The 18044-nt window shown below is 45.7% G+C and overlaps 1 protein-coding gene across 1 annotated transcript in view; it reads left to right on the top strand.

Annotated features, from left to right (window-relative positions):
* The window catches only part of TSPAN7 (tetraspanin 7), a 135645-nt gene that overhangs the window by 92687 nt on the left and 24914 nt on the right, over positions 1-18044 (top strand). The window contains exon 2 of the mRNA XM_057719299.1: positions 17801-17989. Within this exon, the coding sequence (XP_057575282.1) occupies positions 17801-17989 (189 nt within the window). The remainder of the gene's footprint in view (positions 1-17800; positions 17990-18044) is intronic.

Below are 18044 nucleotides of genomic sequence, written 5' to 3'. Positions count from 1 at the left end.
CAATATAATAGCCCTTTGTGGGGTTATTACGAGTATTAAATGGAATTTCCTGAATGAAAATACTTTATAGACTGTAAAGCCCATTACAGATGTGAGATGCTATTTTAAGGTTACTTGTTACGTAAAATCCAAGAGCCATTTTCTTCCTCCTGCTGTCTCTAATGATTATACAATGACATTTCTTCACCCATTCCTCTTCTGCTTGTGTTTTCCGGTCCTCCCTCTAAACACACCTCAATCCAGATAAAGATCATCTCCATCACCCCCTTGTGGCGCCCCCACCCCCGCCCCCATCAGTCTCATCCCCTCCGTGGATAATCACTCTTATGATTACTATTACTGTAGGTTAGTTTAGGCTCTTGCAATTTAAATGACTGAAGAATCAACAGATGCCAATATTATGTTATCTCCTTGGTGTAACAGGGATCCCTGGTGCAATCCCAGACTTGTTTGCCTTTTAGTTATTTATTTATTTATTTTACTATATCATCCCTCCCTTCTTAGCCCCCTAGAGCAGCGGAAACCGGCCCTTCCAGAATAGCACCCAGACTGCATCATAGGCAGAACCCAGGGGCTCCCTGAGTCCTTGCTCTGACCCTCCCAGGACACTTAGGCAGCAGCCACAGAGGGCACGAGACCCCTGTCCCCGTGGGCTCCTGTAGCCTGCTTCCCCGCCTCCACCACACAAATGGGCCACAAGGGCCGGAATAAACAAGTGCCGAACTACCAAAAAAAAAAAAAAAAACCAAAAAAAACACAGAGAGAGAGACTATATCATTAAGATTTTTTACTGTATCATTAAATTTTTAAATATTAATACCCTCTAGAATTTTGGAAGGTGTTTGTTTCGTATGAACTTGGTCCTTGTGTGCTTGCCTCTCCCCAAATGGTTAACAGATTGTGACACAGTGAGACGTATTGCCCATACGTACCCATTTCTCTCCCAACAGCCAAGCCCTCATCCCCTTGTCGGTGGCATCCCTGCTGCAGCAGTGGAAGCCACTGTCGCCTGAGCTGGCAAGTCAGAAGAGGGCTGGGGTTTAACTCGATGTGGCCAAAGGCCCAGTGTAGGCATGGGGGTGTCCAAAGGATCCCGCCAACCCGACTGGATGATTTAACAGAGAATGACTCTGAATGGTCCGTAGCATGGAGTGTGTTCTGCACCATACAGGTCACGTGAGGATAGAGGCTTCACTTAACTTGAGGTCGTTTGGCACCAAGCCTCAGATGTGGCCAAGGGTTCGAGCCCGCATTTTGGGGGAGGAGCTGAAAGAAGGATCTGACCTCCCGCGAGCTGCCAGTGCTGCACTCTCCCCCCCAGGCACCCCAGTTAGGGGGCCAGGACTTCCGCTCATGTAAGTTGGTTCTGGCTGCCCGAGGGGGGATCCCCCAGGGCCTCTTCTGGGCAAAGGCTTGTGCTGGTGATGGCGCTCCCTCAAGAGGCCGTGGCTTGGTTCTGGTGCCACACAGACTATAGCGCGTTTAAAGTGAGGCTGAGCAGGTAGACCGCTTCACAGCCCCTCTCCTTTGTTCCAGGAGGAAAGGGAGGGCCAAGCCGATCAGCAGGTGGCCCTGCTTACAGCTTTTTCTGAGCTGTTCTCCTAGCTCTTGCGGATGAGAGGAGGCATAGGGACATGGTCCTTCCCCCATCACAGCCGATTGTATCAGAGGTCACCTGACGTGACATGGGCCCCTCAGATCCTCTCCTCCATGAATTTGAAATCAGTGTCCACGGCTGTCCATCAGTCTCTGTCGGATGTTTGATTTGGCAGGTGCTCTCATGGGAGGCTTTTGTCACTGTGTAGAGAGAGCCAGTCTGCCTGGATGGAGAAGAATGTGGCAAACGTGCCAGGGAAGCACATCCCAAAGCCCTGGCTTCCAGGGGAGGGGAAGGGTACTCTCCCCCCAGCACCTGTCCCTGCAGCTGCCAGCTGCTTGTGCTGCCCCCCAAGGTGCCCATGGCCCTCAGGAAACCCCCCTTTTGCTCCAGGTGCCTGGTATGGCTTTTCCCTGCAACCACACCAGCCAGCGTTGTAATACTTTCTGGTTGAACAACACAAGGCCAAATGAGTTGGAAGAAGAGTTTAGCAAAAATAACAATAGCCATTGATTTCAGAGGTCAGAATATACCCACAGTGCCTCCTGCTCCACCCTGGCAGCAAGTCAGTGACTCACAGTGTGTGCCAGGGCTTCGATGGCTCTTGACTTTGAGCGCAAACATGTGAGAAGGTCTGGTGGCTTCCCCTGTGTCCAGGGAAGTGTGTCCTTGGTCATTAGCTTGTGTGGAGTACAGGGGGGCTCAGCGATTCTGGCCCCTTCAGGCTCCTGGCAGTCACTTTCAGCCCATGCTGTTGTCAGTGGGGGAGACTTTCTGCTTTTTGCTGGGAAGCCTAGTTTGAAAAATAAATCCGTGCTGACTGTCAGGGAAGGAGGGGACTTATGTTAGTGGCCCCTGAGTTGGAGATGCCTGATGACCAAGTCGTACTTTTCTGAACTTCTGATTTGCCAAAGGCCACAGCAGTCATATTTGTTTCTAAGCACAACATGGAAGCAGCGCGACAGCCTTTAATGCGGGTGCCACACCTGACTGTTGGTGTGTCTCCAGTCTGTCAAGCTCCCCCACCCACCTCGTCCATCCTGGGCCCTCTCAGCAACCTCAGGGGCCAAGGTCGGGTGCCTGTTGAAGTGTCCTCCATGAGGCACGTGCTGTCAAAGCGCTCTCTGCGATCACGTTTAGTCATCAAAAGCAAGCGCTAGATGCCACGGGACACATATAGTTAATAACAGAGTCCCACGAGGGACTCATCGACGGTTGGGCTAGAAATGGTGCTTTCTCAAGAGGCCGTGACTCGGTCGGCCAGCAGAACGTTCTGGTGCTGTGCAGTCCACAGAGTGTTGACAGTGAGGCTGACCAGGTAGCCTGCTCACAGCCCCTCCCCTTCAGCGGGAGGGGGTCCCCTGGGGATGCAGTAAGGTGTTCACAAAGGCTTAGGGCGTGAGGTGAAATGCCATTCAGAAGACATAGGTGGCAAATCCTAAGCGTGTTAAGGAAATGATTACTGTCTTGGAGCATCAGGGAAGGCCTCTTGGTGGAAAGGGCAACTGAGTTGTGTTTGAAGGGCCCGTAGGACCTGGCTGGACAGTGATGGGGCAGGAGGACCGAGCAGATAGAAGCAGCGTGCACCATGCAGGGGCGAGGTTGGCTGTGACAGCTGTGTCACTCCAGGGGTAAAATGTGGAGCTGTGTTTGTCCCCATAACCAAGTCCTAATCGCACAGCTCTTCTGAGGAGCTATATACTTGTTTTAGAGAGAATAGATTTCCGGTGCAATATACGGTTACTAATAGCATGTTATTAGACACTTTCTTTTCTTACTTTCAATGTATGTCAGGTTTTCGAAAGACTCTTTGTCTCTGTGTGAAGAGTGTGAAGGTTGCCTCTGTAGCTTTTGTACATTTATCTTTAACCAGCTTCGCTGATGCTGAAAGCCAGCCAGGCTTTCTGAGTCTAGCTGAGAAATGGTGGAGAGTGTACGTATTTGCCTGGGAAGAATGGAGGGATTAGAATAATAGAGCAAACCTTCCTTCGAGTGCCATTTCCCCTCTTTAAAGAACACAGCTCATTTTAGTTGCAACGTCGTTTCACTGAGCAGGTGTTTCTCTTGCTCTTCGTGTGACAGAATTATGTGACGTAGCATTTCCTTCTGCAGATCAAAGGAAATGTTGCTTGGAGTCTGGGAAAATGGTTGCCCTAGTTCCTGCATTGCTGAAGGTCTTGTTCATTCATGTATGAAAATCCAGGGAGATAATTGGCCAGGAAAAGCACGAGGATTCTGGGGCACTAGTCAGGCTCAGAATGACTTTTCAGGCAATTCTGCCTTTCCTGCTGGCTTGCCATCCGTAGGACTTCTGTCTCATGCTTGCCTCCGGAGACCCTGCGGGAATGCTCTGAGAGCTGTTTACCTTCTGTTGTCACATGTCCATTAGGGGCAATGCCTACTATTGGAAAGTTCTTCTTTGTATTGAGACAGCAATCTGTTTCCCAATAACTTTCCCCATCACTGTCTTAAATATAGACCTTTGAGGACTGGCCTAGAAACACAGGCACCATGTCTAACAGTGTTTCCAAAAGAAAATGCATTCTGAGTTCCACACAAGTGGTGTATCAATAATCTTGTGGAGCGCAGCCCCATTCATCCTTTGGAGCATGCCCAGTAGGGAACACGGGGGAGGGGGGCCAGGCCCCAGGAAAGGAGCAGGGAGAAGACCATTGCTCCCAGGGGCGGTCTGTGGGCTCCGTCTCTTCCCATCCCTGCCTTTCCCCATGTTTCCTGCATGTTGACTATTAGAAACTGCCTAAAAAAACTCATGGAAATTGGTGCAGAAAGCTGATTTTCTCATAACTCACTTGTAAGAAGTGCTGAGGCAGTGCAAAGAAAACCAGACTTCTCTTTACATCACTCCCCGCCAGGAGGGGAGGGCCAGAGACTGGGTAATATTGGGCAAAGAGGGCCCCAGCCCCAGGAGCTGACCCGCTTTGCTCACACTGCCACAGGAGGCAGAGATCGTGATGGGGCGGAAACCGCTTTGGGGTAGAACAGAGGTGAATTTAACTCTGGGCTGTACCGTTTATTAGCTTCGTGGCTTTGAGCACATTGCTGAACCTTTCAAAGCCTCAGTTTTCAAAGTCTGTTTTCCATCTGCAAAACACAGTAAGAATAAATGTGACAAAGTGTATAGAGAGCCCAGTACTGCTCAGCAAATGCCGTTTATCACAGGCCTGTACACACACAGTTAACTGTGTTTCCAGATTGAGCCCTTAGTTCGTGAAGGACTGATCGCATCCCCCTTCCGGGCTGTGGGGTCGGCAGATATGATGCCGCTGCCTCAGCTGGAGACTCAGCCCTTCGCTTTGGGTCAGACCTACTTTGAAAGTCAGATAATTCCGCAGCTTCAGAGTCGGTTCTCCTCCTATATATGGCAGCCACAGCCTCTCATTCCTCTTCTCAGGGGCAAAGCCAGAGTTCTTAGTTGCCTAAACGTTCCCCAGAACATGCTACAGTTTTCTGTTTGCATGTCAAGCTTTATGATTCTTCAGATTGGTCCTCATGTCAATTTGTGTCGGACGTTTGTGATAGTTAATGTAATCAGGATTTTTATTCTCCATGCTTGTTTTTAAAGTATCAAGCCGTAGCTTGGAGCAGAACATGTGTCCCTTTCTATAACTTTTCCTGCTTGAAATGGGAGAAATAATGGATAGCATTTTTAGATAAATAAATTGGAGACCATGCCTGCAGGTTTTAGTTTTTCATTGTGGCAGCCAGATTCTCAGGGTGGAGAATCCAGCTGGCATCACTGCCAGGATGGATGACACTGTCTTCTGAGCTTTTCTTTGTTAGGTGTGCAGGGTTGGGGAGAAAGAACTTTCTCGAGGGCAGGCTGCTTAAGAGGACGTGAAGCCAAGGTGGTGGTTGAGGGCCAGGGCTTTGAGTACCTATTCTGCCACTTAGTGCTGATGAGCTCAGGCACGTTTCATAGGATTATTAGGAGGACTGAGCTAGATAAAGCATTAAAGCACTTAGCATCATGCCCAGCACGTAGTAAGTACCGTCCCTCCCCCACCCTCTGCTGTAGTACATTTTTTAAAAGAAAGAGAAATCTTGCTGGTGTAAGCACTGCTCACTCTCTCAGCTCCTAACCATCAATTACAGACCTCACAGAGTTACAGGATGTTAGAGCTTCAAATTATGTTTCCATTAGTGGTGATGGATTAGAAGGGACTATTCCATGCGTTCACATTTAGTCCCCCTTGTGGTCAAAAGCAGACATTTATGAAGCAATGTGCTGGATAAGAAGCATGTTGGCCAACGAGTAGGTTTTTATCTGAGTGCAACTGCCTGGGCCTTGTAAGAGCCAAGTCCACCATTTGGCTTCCTTAGTGCAGCGCTAGTGCTGATGGATCTCATGGCCTCTGAAGCTCACCCTTGCTCACCTGCCTGTCATCTGGTATTCAATCACTTCACAACTATTTACTGAGCACCTGCTATGAGCAGGCATTTGTCTTGGCTCTGGGGCTACATCAATAAAACAGACCAAATTCCCCACCCTCGCGGAGCTTACATTCATTTTTGGGAGACAGACTAAGATAGTAAATTAAGGGACTTCCCTGGCGGTCCAACAGTTAAGACTCCATGCTTCTGCTGCAGGGGGCGCGGGTTTGATCCCTGGTTGGGGAACTAAGGTCCCGCGTGCCGCACGTTGCAGCCAAAAAAAAAAAAAGAAGAAAGAAAGAAAGAAAAAAGGAAAGTAAATTAAATAGTGTTCAAAGGTGATAAATGCAGTGGAGAAAAATAAAACAGGGACGGGAGGGAGTAAGGAATGCTAGAGGGGCAGTGTTCAAGTTTTAAAGGGGGTCGTCAGGGAAGGGCTCATGGAGGAGCAGAGACTTGAAGAAATAAGAGATCTTGGAAGTCCAGGCAGAGGGAAGAGCAAGTGCAAAGTCCCTTAGGCAGGAACCAGGTCGGGGCGGGGGTGGGGCACGAAGAGGCCTGTGAAGCGAGAGCGCGTGGCAAGCACGAGGGGAGCCAGTGGAGGTCCCATCAGAGGAACTAACAAAGGGTGCAGGTCACGTAGCGCCTTGCTGGCCAGCGTGAGAACATTGGCTTTGGTCTGAAAGATGGAATGTGTGGAAGAGTTTTGAGCAAAGGAGTAATGTTATTGGACATAAGTTTGAACAGATCGCCCTGACTGCTGCGTTGAGAAGAGAGCCCAGGGGCAAAGGTGGAGGCAGGGAGAGACTGCAGCAACGGCGGCTTAGCCCAAGTAATAGTGGCAGAGATGGCAGAGTGTCTTCTTTGTGCTTTTGTGAAATGACTGTTTTGTTTTTGTTTTTTTGGCCAAGAGCATGTGTTACATAAGTTAATTTTTTTTCCAACAATACCCTGCCAATAGTAGACTTCTGAAGTTTCCCTGTGTGTCTTATTTAGTAGCGGTATCACGTGTGCCATGTAGATATTTGAATATTGAAAGTTAATTAAATCACTAAGAGAGGTGGGGTTTTTTCCCCATAAATTGTCTCAGGAGAAAATTAGGACCACTGAAAGGACAACACCATCTCACTGTTCATGTAAGAATTTCGTTATTGAACCTCATGCATGTTTCTTCCACAGATTATTTTTTTACTCATTTAATAATAGGTCCTCTGGCATGATGTCTTATCAGCTCCAATTTCACCTGCAAAGAGGCATGAGTTCCCCCAAAACACCCCATCCCCTCACCACCCCCCCATCAACACATAGCCAGACAGAGCACTGGCCTTCAGAGATATCTTCACTGTTTGAGTTCCAGCTTCTTCTGTTTAGTACACATGTACATATAAGGTATATGTATATATGTAGGTGTTTTGAAAATGATGACCCCATATAGAAATTATGCAAAGAACATTTTCCCTTTTGAAAATGCTGAAACTCCCAGAAAGCTAAATCTGTTCAACAACATAATCCCCAGAGAGACGTGTGCCGCTCGGTCCCAGATTGGTGTTCCAGGTCATGTTTATGGAGTCATTGTTAGGACTAGTTTATCCAGGTTCATTCCCATCCAGTAACTCCCAAGGCCACGGCCACTGTGAGGGAGCTGAGTTTAAAGAAGCGATCACCACTCAGGCACAGGATGTGGGTGAGGCTCTGGTGGAGACAAAGGAGGTAAAGGACCTTATTTCCTCCCATAAGACCCTTCAAATCTTGATGGACACACAGTTAACAATACAGGGCAAGATAAATGCGTGGTCAGCACGAACTGTCTGTCAACATGCATCAATAATAGAGCTGTAGCTCTTGTGTATAAGCTTACCCTGACTTGAACTTTTAAAATATCTTTTCTTATTAGAGGGGAATTTGATCCATCTTTTCAGAGCGCTGATCCAGTCCTAGGTCACCTGAGGAATGGAAGTAAGGGAAGTGGTTTCTCCCCACAGCTCTGCCTTCAGTTGGTTGGCCCCTGCTAAGGAGGCTAAGGCTTGGGGCTCCTGCCACTCACCCGCCTTTCTGTGTGTGAACTGGTCCAGCGGATTTTAAATACGAGTGACATCAACTTGGGGGTTCCACGGAGGAGGTGTGGCATAGAGGGAATCCCCCAAACATTTAGCTTCTGTCACTTTAGCCACTACAGCTGGTCCTGATTTCTTAGTACATAAATCTCTTTGTAAGTAGCTTTGCTGGCCCCAGTTCCTAATAGGCGTTCACCTATATGCTGTCTATTTAAGTATCTGGGTCATTGGTGAAACCAGAGGTGTGAACTACATCCAGACAGTCTCAACCTATGGTTTGCTCACTTCTTCCTTTTACACGCTCCTAGAGACCAGAAGTCGGACTAAGACACTTCCTATTAGTGTAAATCAAAAACCCAAGTCCTGTTTTAAACATTTTCAAGGAGAACTCGATAATATCGATACTTACAAATAAAAAGCAATGCCAAGAGGCTCAGAAAAAGCTGCCTGATATAATGGAACGTTTCTCAATGTGCTAAGAAACATGGAGGGAATTTTTTTTAAATCCTGGGCCCTTTCTTTAGGGATTTGTTTAAGAGGGAGGAGACCTAAAGTCCAGAATCTTTTAGAATAATATCCAGGAAATGTGAAACCAATTCAGGGCTGCCCATTCTTTCTCATTTTCTACTGGGATATACAGAGTCCCTAATAACATGTTTGGAAATTTCCTGTGACCCTTTGTTGAATAATAGAATTAAGTATAAGGTAGAACTGCTTGGGCTGCATTCGAAGGGGTTGAGTTTTTCAAGTAGCAAAAGGTTATATTTTGATAAAGTGGTCTTTATTATGATTTTAGCAGCTGCACAGCCCTGATTTTCTGTAATGGGCCTATCTCAGATGTCTCTACCATGTTCAGACCCAGTTTTTAATTCAGAAAGTACTGTGACCACATTGATCCATTTCCACCACTTTCTGGGCCTCTAGAACATTAGAGATGATTCAGTCTGCAGCCAGCCACCCTGCTCGAGCCACTCCCCAGCTGGACTCCCCCAGGCTGAGCACAAAGCCTAGGCAGCAGCGGCCCCTGGTAAAAGCTATTGACCAGTGTGGTCTGCCTCCTAGCTGACAGTTGGGCTTGATGTTGGCCCCTCTGAGGACCTCTGGGCAATTCAAAGAAACATGTAAAACTTGAGCTGGGAAGGACTCCTATAGACATCACTGGGGTCAGTCTGGTCATTTCACAGATGAAGAACTAAGGCAACAGGACTGGGTCAGGATGGAAGAGGCATATTTATGACATCTAGGAGAAGGAAGCATTGTTTGCTGGACGGACAACTTTCCTGCAGCCATGTCCTATGGAATGATCAGCTGCTTCACTACCCAAGTGAAGAAGAGCCTGTGATGGGTCCACAGCCAGGGCTGGAATTCCCAACTTTTCATGGTGCTGTTCAAAGCCCTTTTCATATTTCAAAACCATCTTTGATCTGTTAGACAATCTGCCCTTCAGAGCCTGGCTATATGGTCACTGATAAAATCCAAATGGGACCTAACATTTGAACACTAATCGTCACTCCAGGCTCATGACCTAGTCCTGGAACTTGAATTCTATGAATTGGCTATGAATTCTATGAATTGGCTATAGAATGAAATAATATTTAAATACAAAATATAATCTCAGCAGGCTTTACTGGGTATGTAAATAAAGAGTGCCATGTCTGCTCATGGGCACACCTGGGGTCAGGGAACTGTGCTGGTGTTTTGTTCCCCTTTGTTTTCTCTTAAGAGGAGAAAAAAGTATCTTTCTTCTGTTGGCTGCTACCTTCACAGATGTGTCCACTCTGTTCTGCGTCTCTTCGCTGTTCCCGTCTTGCGGCCTCATCCTTGCACATTGTAGTGGCCACCCACCTGCAAGCCTTAGCCCTCATCCTTCCCGCTGTTCTCTGCTTCCGCTTCCTCAGACATGTTCCTCCCTTGCTGTCACTTACAGCCTCAGCCCTCGCCTGCAGCTCGGACTTGCTCCCGAACTCCAGTCCCACATCAGTAACTGCCTTCTGAACCTATTACCTCTGTGGCTTTTGGTCGCCTCAGACACAACAGAAAACAGGACCTGGACCAGATGGTCTTTGGGTTTCCTGTTGGTTCTCAAACTCAGTTTTAAGAAGTCAGCATTTAAAGGCATCTCAATACTCTTTCTTCCTTTTCTCAACTTCCCTAAATCTTTTTAATGATACCACTAACCTCCCCGCCATGGAATGTGTGTCCTCTTCCGCATATATACACATGCACTCAGGCACATTTAGACATGAAAGTGACAGAGCAAAAGGGTTGAATTGGCTAACATAGTTGCCTAGAAAGAAACAGCGCAAAGCATATCTTATGGCTTTTAAGATGACAGCATCATCTTCATATAAAAAGTAAAGCTTGTTGATATGCCAGTGAGCTTATGCATTTTTAGATGTCTGGGTACAAGTACAATGCATGACCCCCTTTCTCTTTCCCAGCAACCACTCATCACCTTGGAAAACTGGCAGAACAGTGGGCCGTGAGTCCAGAAATGAGCTTACTTTCCTATTTCCACTGCTGACAGTTTGTCAGTCACAGGGAGGACCTAATAAACTTCCTGGTACCTATTTGCCCAATGGCACATCTATAAATATATTTCAGAGGGAATAAGCATGTCAAGTTTGAAATTCAGATTTGTTCTATCAGAATGTCGTTGCTGGAGGAAGCACTGGAAATCAGGTTTTTCCACCTCCGGATCTTACTGAAGGGGGAACTGAGGCCCAGAAAGTTTAGATGATCTGTCCAAAGTCACACAGCTTATTAGTGACAAAACTACAACTGAGGCACTGGTATTCTAGCCCCCAGCTCAGAGCTCTTCCATTCACCCGCCTTTTAAATATGCTGAATGCCTTTCTGCCACTCATCTGGAGTGAGTTCTCAAGCCCACTGAAAAACCCCAATACATCCTGGTTCTTAGTCTATTTTAAAACATTAAGCATTTACACAAATAATTCATATAAGATCTTAAGTTGTAAATATGACAGATTCACACGGTTACTTCTTCAAGTTTGAAGAGAAGACCATGAGATTATGGAAGCTGCTGGTTTCTCTGCCTTTCTGGATGCTTTATCCATCTCTCTAAAATCAGGTCAGAACACTGCAAAGACTGGCTCTCCCCTGCTGTCACTCAGCACACATGCTCACGTAAGAACGAGCTGAAAGCATAGGCTGTCGGCTGCTTTTCCTCTTAAAATCTAACTTCCGAGGACCTGTATTTTAATGATTGATGATGTATATAGAGTTTCTGTGTCAGGCATTTTTTCCTGAGTTATAGAATCATCTGGAATGGGGGAAGAACAGTTCCCAATATCTCAGTGTAGTTGCTGAGAGTCAATTAACCTGTAAATCTCTAGGATAATTGAATTGTAGTTTTCACCTAAAATGGCTATCTAGCTGAGATCTCTGCCTACAATTTCTTCTGCGTGTTCCTTTTAGCTGCTTTTAGATCCTGTGTCTTCTATCCCATATATCTTCTTAGGGAAGAGTGCGTCTTCTAGATAGCTTGCGCTTCTATAATTCAATTTTCTGTTATCTTTTTTGTCCTTAGTTGCATAATACATGACTCATGGGCCCCACCTTCTACATGAATGTCTGCACATTATCCTACGATACCACAAATTCCTATTTTGTGTATTATGTAGTTATAGAAAAGAAATACATGTGGGCATTACTCTGTCGGATCCAAACCTGGCATAGCCTTTCATGGGCACAAGAGGAGTGGCTACAGTTTAATCAGAAGGTCTGTGGTCTGCGTGCGGAAAGGGGAGTGGGCTCAAGAAAATGCCTCTGGGGAATGGATAAAGAAGATGTCATACGTATATACAATGGAATATTACTCAGCTATAAAGAGGAACAGAATAATGCCATTTGCAGCAACATGGATGGACCTAGAGATTGTCATGCTGAGTGAAGTCAGACAAAGACAAATATCATATGATATCACTTATATGTGGAATCGTAAAAAAGGCTACAAATGAACTTATCTACAAAACAGAAATAGAGTTACAGATGTAGAAAACAAACTTACAGTTACTGGGGGGTACGGGGTGGGGGAGGTATAAATTGGGAGATTGGGACTGACATGCATACTACTGTATATAAAATAGATAACTAATACGGACCTACTGTATAGCATAGGGAACTCTACTCAATACTCTGTAATGGCCTATATGGGAAAAGAATCTAAAAAAAGTGGATATATGTATAAGAGATTCTTTTTTTTAATTTTTTCATCTTTATTGGAGTATAATTGCTTTATAGTATTGTGTTAGTTTCTACTGTACAACAAAGTGAATCAGCTATATGTATACGTATATCCCCATATACCCTCCCTCTTGAGCCTCCCTCCCACCCTCCCTATTCCACCCCTTTAGTTCGTCATAAAGCATCGAGCTGATCTCCCTGTGCTCTGTAGCAGCTTCCCACTAACCATCTATTTTACATTTGGTAGTGTATGTATGTCAATGTTACTCTCTCACTTTGTCCCAGCTTCCCCTTTACCCGCCACCCCGTGTCCTCAAGTCCATTCTCTACATCTGCATCTTTATTCTTGCCGTGTCACTGGGTTCATCAGTACCATTTTTTAAATTTCCATATACATGAGTTAGCATATGGTATTTGTTTTTCTCTTTCTGACTTACTTCACTCTGTATGACAGACTCTAGGTCCATCCGCCTCACTATAAATAACTCAATTTCATTCCTTTTTATGGTTCCATTGTTAATATGTGCCACATCTTCTTTATCCAGATGGACGTTTAGGTTGCTTACGTGTCCTGGCTATTGTAAATACCTTAAACTAACACAACATTGTCAATCAACTATACCCCAATAAAAACTTTAAAAATAGACAAACAAGAAAATGCCTCTGGGCGTGTGACAAGGACAGAAGTGCTATGTCCCTGGCTCCTCTCCAGGATCAGGACACTGTAAGGACAGTAGGGAGACTTCCCAGCATTCACAGTGCTGACCTGGCAGAAGCAAAGGGGACTCGGTGTAATTTTCAAGTAATGTGAACAGTCACACCAAACCTTTTCTAGCTCTGATCTACCTTTTCTGATGCTACCATTCTAGTTTTTTCAGCCTCCTCACCAAGCCTAAACTAGTAGTAGCCAGAGGTACTCTGCTTCCCATATATTTCGAGCTGTGTTGCAGGCATGCAGAAAATGTCGAGCCACCATGCGATGCTGGGAATAAAAAGAGACAGAGAGACTTAGCCAGGCTACTGCCGGTGGGCGCCAGGCCCACCCTCTTGGCTTGTGGTTGATGTGGGAGCATGTCAGGTGGTGGGACCTTCACCGGGCCACTTGCAGTGTTTATCTACGGGCTCTGATCTGTCCCCTCCTGGGCCACACTATTGGCTGCTTGCTAATTGATTCTCCTGAGAAGGAAGCAAAACTTCCATGAGAAAGCCAAATCAGTGACACACTGCTTGATTTCAGAATTCGAGGTCTCTGAAGATCTGAGATACAAAATTGCTTTGGCGAGCTCTGAACGCACTCATTCATTGCACCCCGGAGCAGAAGAGAGAGGTCAAGAGAACCTGTCCTTTACTTTGTGCTCTGTGGGTGCTCGTCAAGGCACGTGTAGGGGTGAGTGTTGCTGTGTGTGTTAACAGGAACCAAGAACAAAAATTCTGCAGACAATGACTTTTGTCTTTGCCTTGTCTTTGTATGTTTCTCATCCTTGGTAAGCATCATTCGAGTAGGAAAAATATGAGTAAGTACTCGGTTATTGTATTTTATGGCTCTTTAGCCCTTTGCTTGTAGTTTTTTTTTCCTCCAACTGCCTGGCAATTTCTTCCAAGACTCACCCCAAGTCCACCACCACTACTACCACCAAATATGGTTTTACTCACTTCAGGGTGCACTACGGCCCAACCTTTTCCTCCCTTGTCTGTTTATTCTCTTCTTCTTTCTCCTTAGCACTGTTATTTCCCCAGATTATAATGCCTGCTCAGATGGCCATTCTACCATTTCCTCTGAGATGTCCAGAGGGGATAGCAGGTGGATGGCGAACATGAAACTTCTCCGCCTTTAACTCTACAATCGGATGCTGGTTCATTCGTGCAGCAGACATGTGCTGGGCATCGACTGTACGCACGGCCCAGAGCTCCTGCTCTTGAGGGGCTCACGGTTCTGGACGTGCATGGGAGGGGGATGGGCACAGCATGATGATGGCGTATTTCCGAGTACTGTTTAAGGAGGCTGGGAGGAGGCGTCCAGGGTACCCTAAAAGTTTAGGATGTAGACAGGTTGTGATAGGAAGGGTAAGGATTTTAGGTCAGAGGATCATCACCAGCAAGGGTTGAAAAGCAGTGAAGTACAGGAAGCACACAGAGGATGCCTCCGTTTTCCCGGAAGTACATAGAGTTGACAAAGACTAGTGAGGAAGATGAGGCTGAAGAGGTGGGTTTGGGCTGTGCAGAAGGACTTGCCTCTGTGGAGTGTGGGCTTCCAAACACAGAGCTGGCCCATCGGGAATGTTTGAGTAGGAGAAGAGCAACGTTGGAGGACTTTCCTCTCTGGGGGGGTGGTTTTTAGATTCCTGGCACACAGGCACTGGAAAGGGCTGGTCTGTCCCAGTCTCTACCTCATTCAGAGGAGGAGTTCCTTAGAGGATGACTGAGTTGGTCAAGATCAAAACATTGGATGGCTTTTTTCTCAAGCAATATGGGGCCCACCATGTTGTGTTTGTCTGCACCCACTGGCAATCTTTAAGAGGCACCCTTGGAGGTCTGCAAAAATAGTCTTCTTTTTGGGAAAAAAAAATATTACTGTAATTTACATTATATGAACATTCTAACAAGTTGATATTATAGGCTTAATATTGGATTGGTCAAAAAGTTCATTCGGGTTTTTCCATTAGATATTACAGAAAAACCCAAACGAACTTTTTGGCCAACCCAATACTTTCCATAAGGAGAGGTTTTATACACAAAGCAATGGCTGCATTTGCAGGACTTATTTTTTGAAAGAAAAGGAATAAAAATGTTACTATCATTTGCCTTAAAAGCAGGATTTGTGTTAACTTTGACATACTGCATATATTAGGGTAGTAAGTGAACTTCGTGAAATCACTGGCCACAGAAATATAAGATAATATCGGACTCTTACACTTGATGAGTAATAGACACTTTCATTAAAGCCATCACGTTCCAATAACGACTGACAATAGTAGTGTATAGAATGCAGCTACTCAGTGTATGTCTGAAAGGTTACCATATCTTTGAGGGCAGTCCTATGAAATCGCAAGTGTCTGGATGAGACTTACATTCAGCCCAAACAATGAGTAGTTTAACTGAATTTTTTGGTTTTGTTCTGTACACTTACATTGTAATGTTTACAGCTTTAGGCAGTCAATGCCAGAGAGGGAAGTAGGGGAGAAAGACTCTCTTTGGTTTCATTTTAAGTTACCTCTCAGTATTTACCTGATGGAGAAGTTTTGTAAGTATTTGGCATGTGAAAGACTCTGTTTTATAAAATAGAGGTCTAAGACCCAGAGAAATGAAATGTATTTGTCAATGACTATTAAGCATTTAGTCTGTGCCTGGCACTGTGCTAAGCGTTGAGTAATGAAAGATAGCTCAGGCGCCGTCCTTTCTACCTAATATTCACTGCATTCTTACCCCTAACAAGTAGAAAGTTGAATCTTAAATTTTCATTCTAGTGGAGGAAAAGCATTTTGTTTCCATTTGGAGGAGTATGGCAGAAAAGGTGTTCAAGGGAGGTACTTTCTTTAGCAACCACCAGGTGTCAGTAGAGGACTTGGAACTCTTGGCAACAAATGTGTTCTTGGTTTCCGTCACTCACGAAGGCCATCCCAATTTTGATTTTTCAAAGGCGGTAGACCTCCACCGGGCCACTTTCTCCCAAATATTAGTGTCAAGCACTTTCTCCTCAAGACTGCATCACGTTCCTTCACCTTTGCCTTATAAAAGTAGCACAAGTTCCTCGACCTTTTTCTACTTTAAAGCTTTTAATTCTTTCACGGTGATGGTTCTACAAAGTAGGGAGGCTATCAGGGTGGGGGTAGGGGAGTTTCACCAAGTTCTTGTTGTTTCCACTGATCCCATCCCCCAAACCGGGGGAGCCCACTCTCAGCCAATATGGGGAAAGGTGGAGGGTCTATTCTTTTTCCTGCACAGAGAAACAATCTGATGGTGGAGCTTGATGCCTCCAAACTGCAGAAGGAAGTGTACAGAGAGAAAGTCCTAGGCATCTCCACTGGCCCAGCCATTTGGTTCCTTGTGTAGCATGTGTTCACTTATGGACATTAAGGAATGGTGTGTTAACTGACGGGAAGCCTTGGAGAAGCGAGTATTGATTTGTTTCATATAGGTTTTCTCCAGTTTCTCATCTTGCCTCTTCACTCTCTCTCTATATATTCTTTTTTACATTCTCTTCCATTATAGATTATTACAAGATATTGAATATTGACCTATATAGTAGGTCCTTGTTTATTTTATATACAGTAGTGCATATATGTTAATCCCAAGCTCCTGATTTATCCCACTTTCCCCTTTGGTAACCATAAGTTTGTTTTCTATGTCTGTGAGTCTGTTTCTGTTTTGCAAACAAGTTCATCTGTACCCTTTTTTCAGATTCCACGTATAAGTGACACCATATGGAATACCATGTCTTTGTCTGACTTCACTCAGTATGATCATCTCTAGGTCTATCCATGTTGCTGCAAATGGCATTAGTTCTTTCTTTTTTATTTGCCTCCTCACTCGAATGGGCAGGCTGCACAGGGAGCTGAGGCATTTGGTGTGGGGCATCGGGGGGTAGGGTGGGAGAAGGTGCGGAAGGGCTTCCTAGGACACCCAGGCTTCTTTTGAGCCTCATAAGATGTCAGAAGTGGTGACAGTTGGAGGGATGTCAGTTCGAATGAGCTGCTCAGCTGTTGGTAAACCGGAGGAGAGATGGGCTGGGAAGCTAGAGATGCAAAGTCAGCCACTGGCTTCAGCAGCTAAGGCTGCTGGGGCATGTGGCTTGCAGGGGATGGAGAGTTGGGTGTGGCACGCAGCCCCAAGTTGGCCCCTTGAAGTAAGGGCCCGACTGATGCAAGGCTCTATGGTTTGAACACGCTGCGGGGATTTCCTTCGGGCCGATCAGTGGGATTTGACAAATCGTATTACAGCTAATTCTCGGAACTATTCAGATTCTTCGGTTGTTTTATAGTGCGTAAAGTATTGTAAATAAGGCAGCACATCAATAGGGATTCAAAAATCGTTTCAATATTTTGCTTTTGTAGAGATTTTTGTCACGATAGTCAACGAAGATCACCTTGTTCTTGAAAACATCACATAGGCTATCCTTAAAATATTCCATATACACACATGCCATTGAAGAGGGCAGCTGAGGTTCTTATCGGGGTTGTGCCCAGCTCTGTGTCAGGCAGCAGCTCCCAGACCAGACCCAGAAAGGCTCTCAGCCCTGTATTAGGATTTACTTTTTAAGCAGCTTAAAAAAAAAAAGTTCTTTGGTGTTGGCTTGACTTCCAATTAATATGGTACCCGCATATGGGATTGTGTAAGGGACAGATCTAGTTGTCCAAAATCAAAGTATCTTTACTGTGTGATGGCTTTAGTTCATGGGCTCTGGCCTTTCCCACTGCTTTTGTGAATCCTACAGCAAGTGCCTGCTTGCTCCCGGAAACTGGAGTCTTCAGATTCCAGCCACATCGCTCTGTATTGCTTCTCACCTCTCTCAGCAGCAGTCTCACACTCCCTTCTGCCTCCCATCCCTTTGCAGATCACTGGGGTGATCCTGCTGGCCGTTGGAGTCTGGGGCAAACTCACTCTGGGCACCTATATCTCCCTTATTGCCGAGAACTCCACGAATGCTCCCTATGTGCTCATCGGAACTGGCACCACTATCGTCGTGTTTGGCCTGTTTGGATGCTTTGCCACATGCCGTGGTAGCCCATGGATGCTGAAGCTGGTGAGTCGGTCACAACATAATACTGCTTTCCCACCCCATCTTGTAAAAATATAAA

This window comes from Hippopotamus amphibius, chromosome X, assembly GCF_030028045.1.
Source record: "Hippopotamus amphibius kiboko isolate mHipAmp2 chromosome X, mHipAmp2.hap2, whole genome shotgun sequence".
NCBI lineage: Eukaryota > Metazoa > Chordata > Mammalia > Artiodactyla > Hippopotamidae > Hippopotamus > Hippopotamus amphibius.
Note: the sequence above shows the minus strand (reverse complement) of the source record. Positions and strands in the feature narration are given on the sequence as shown.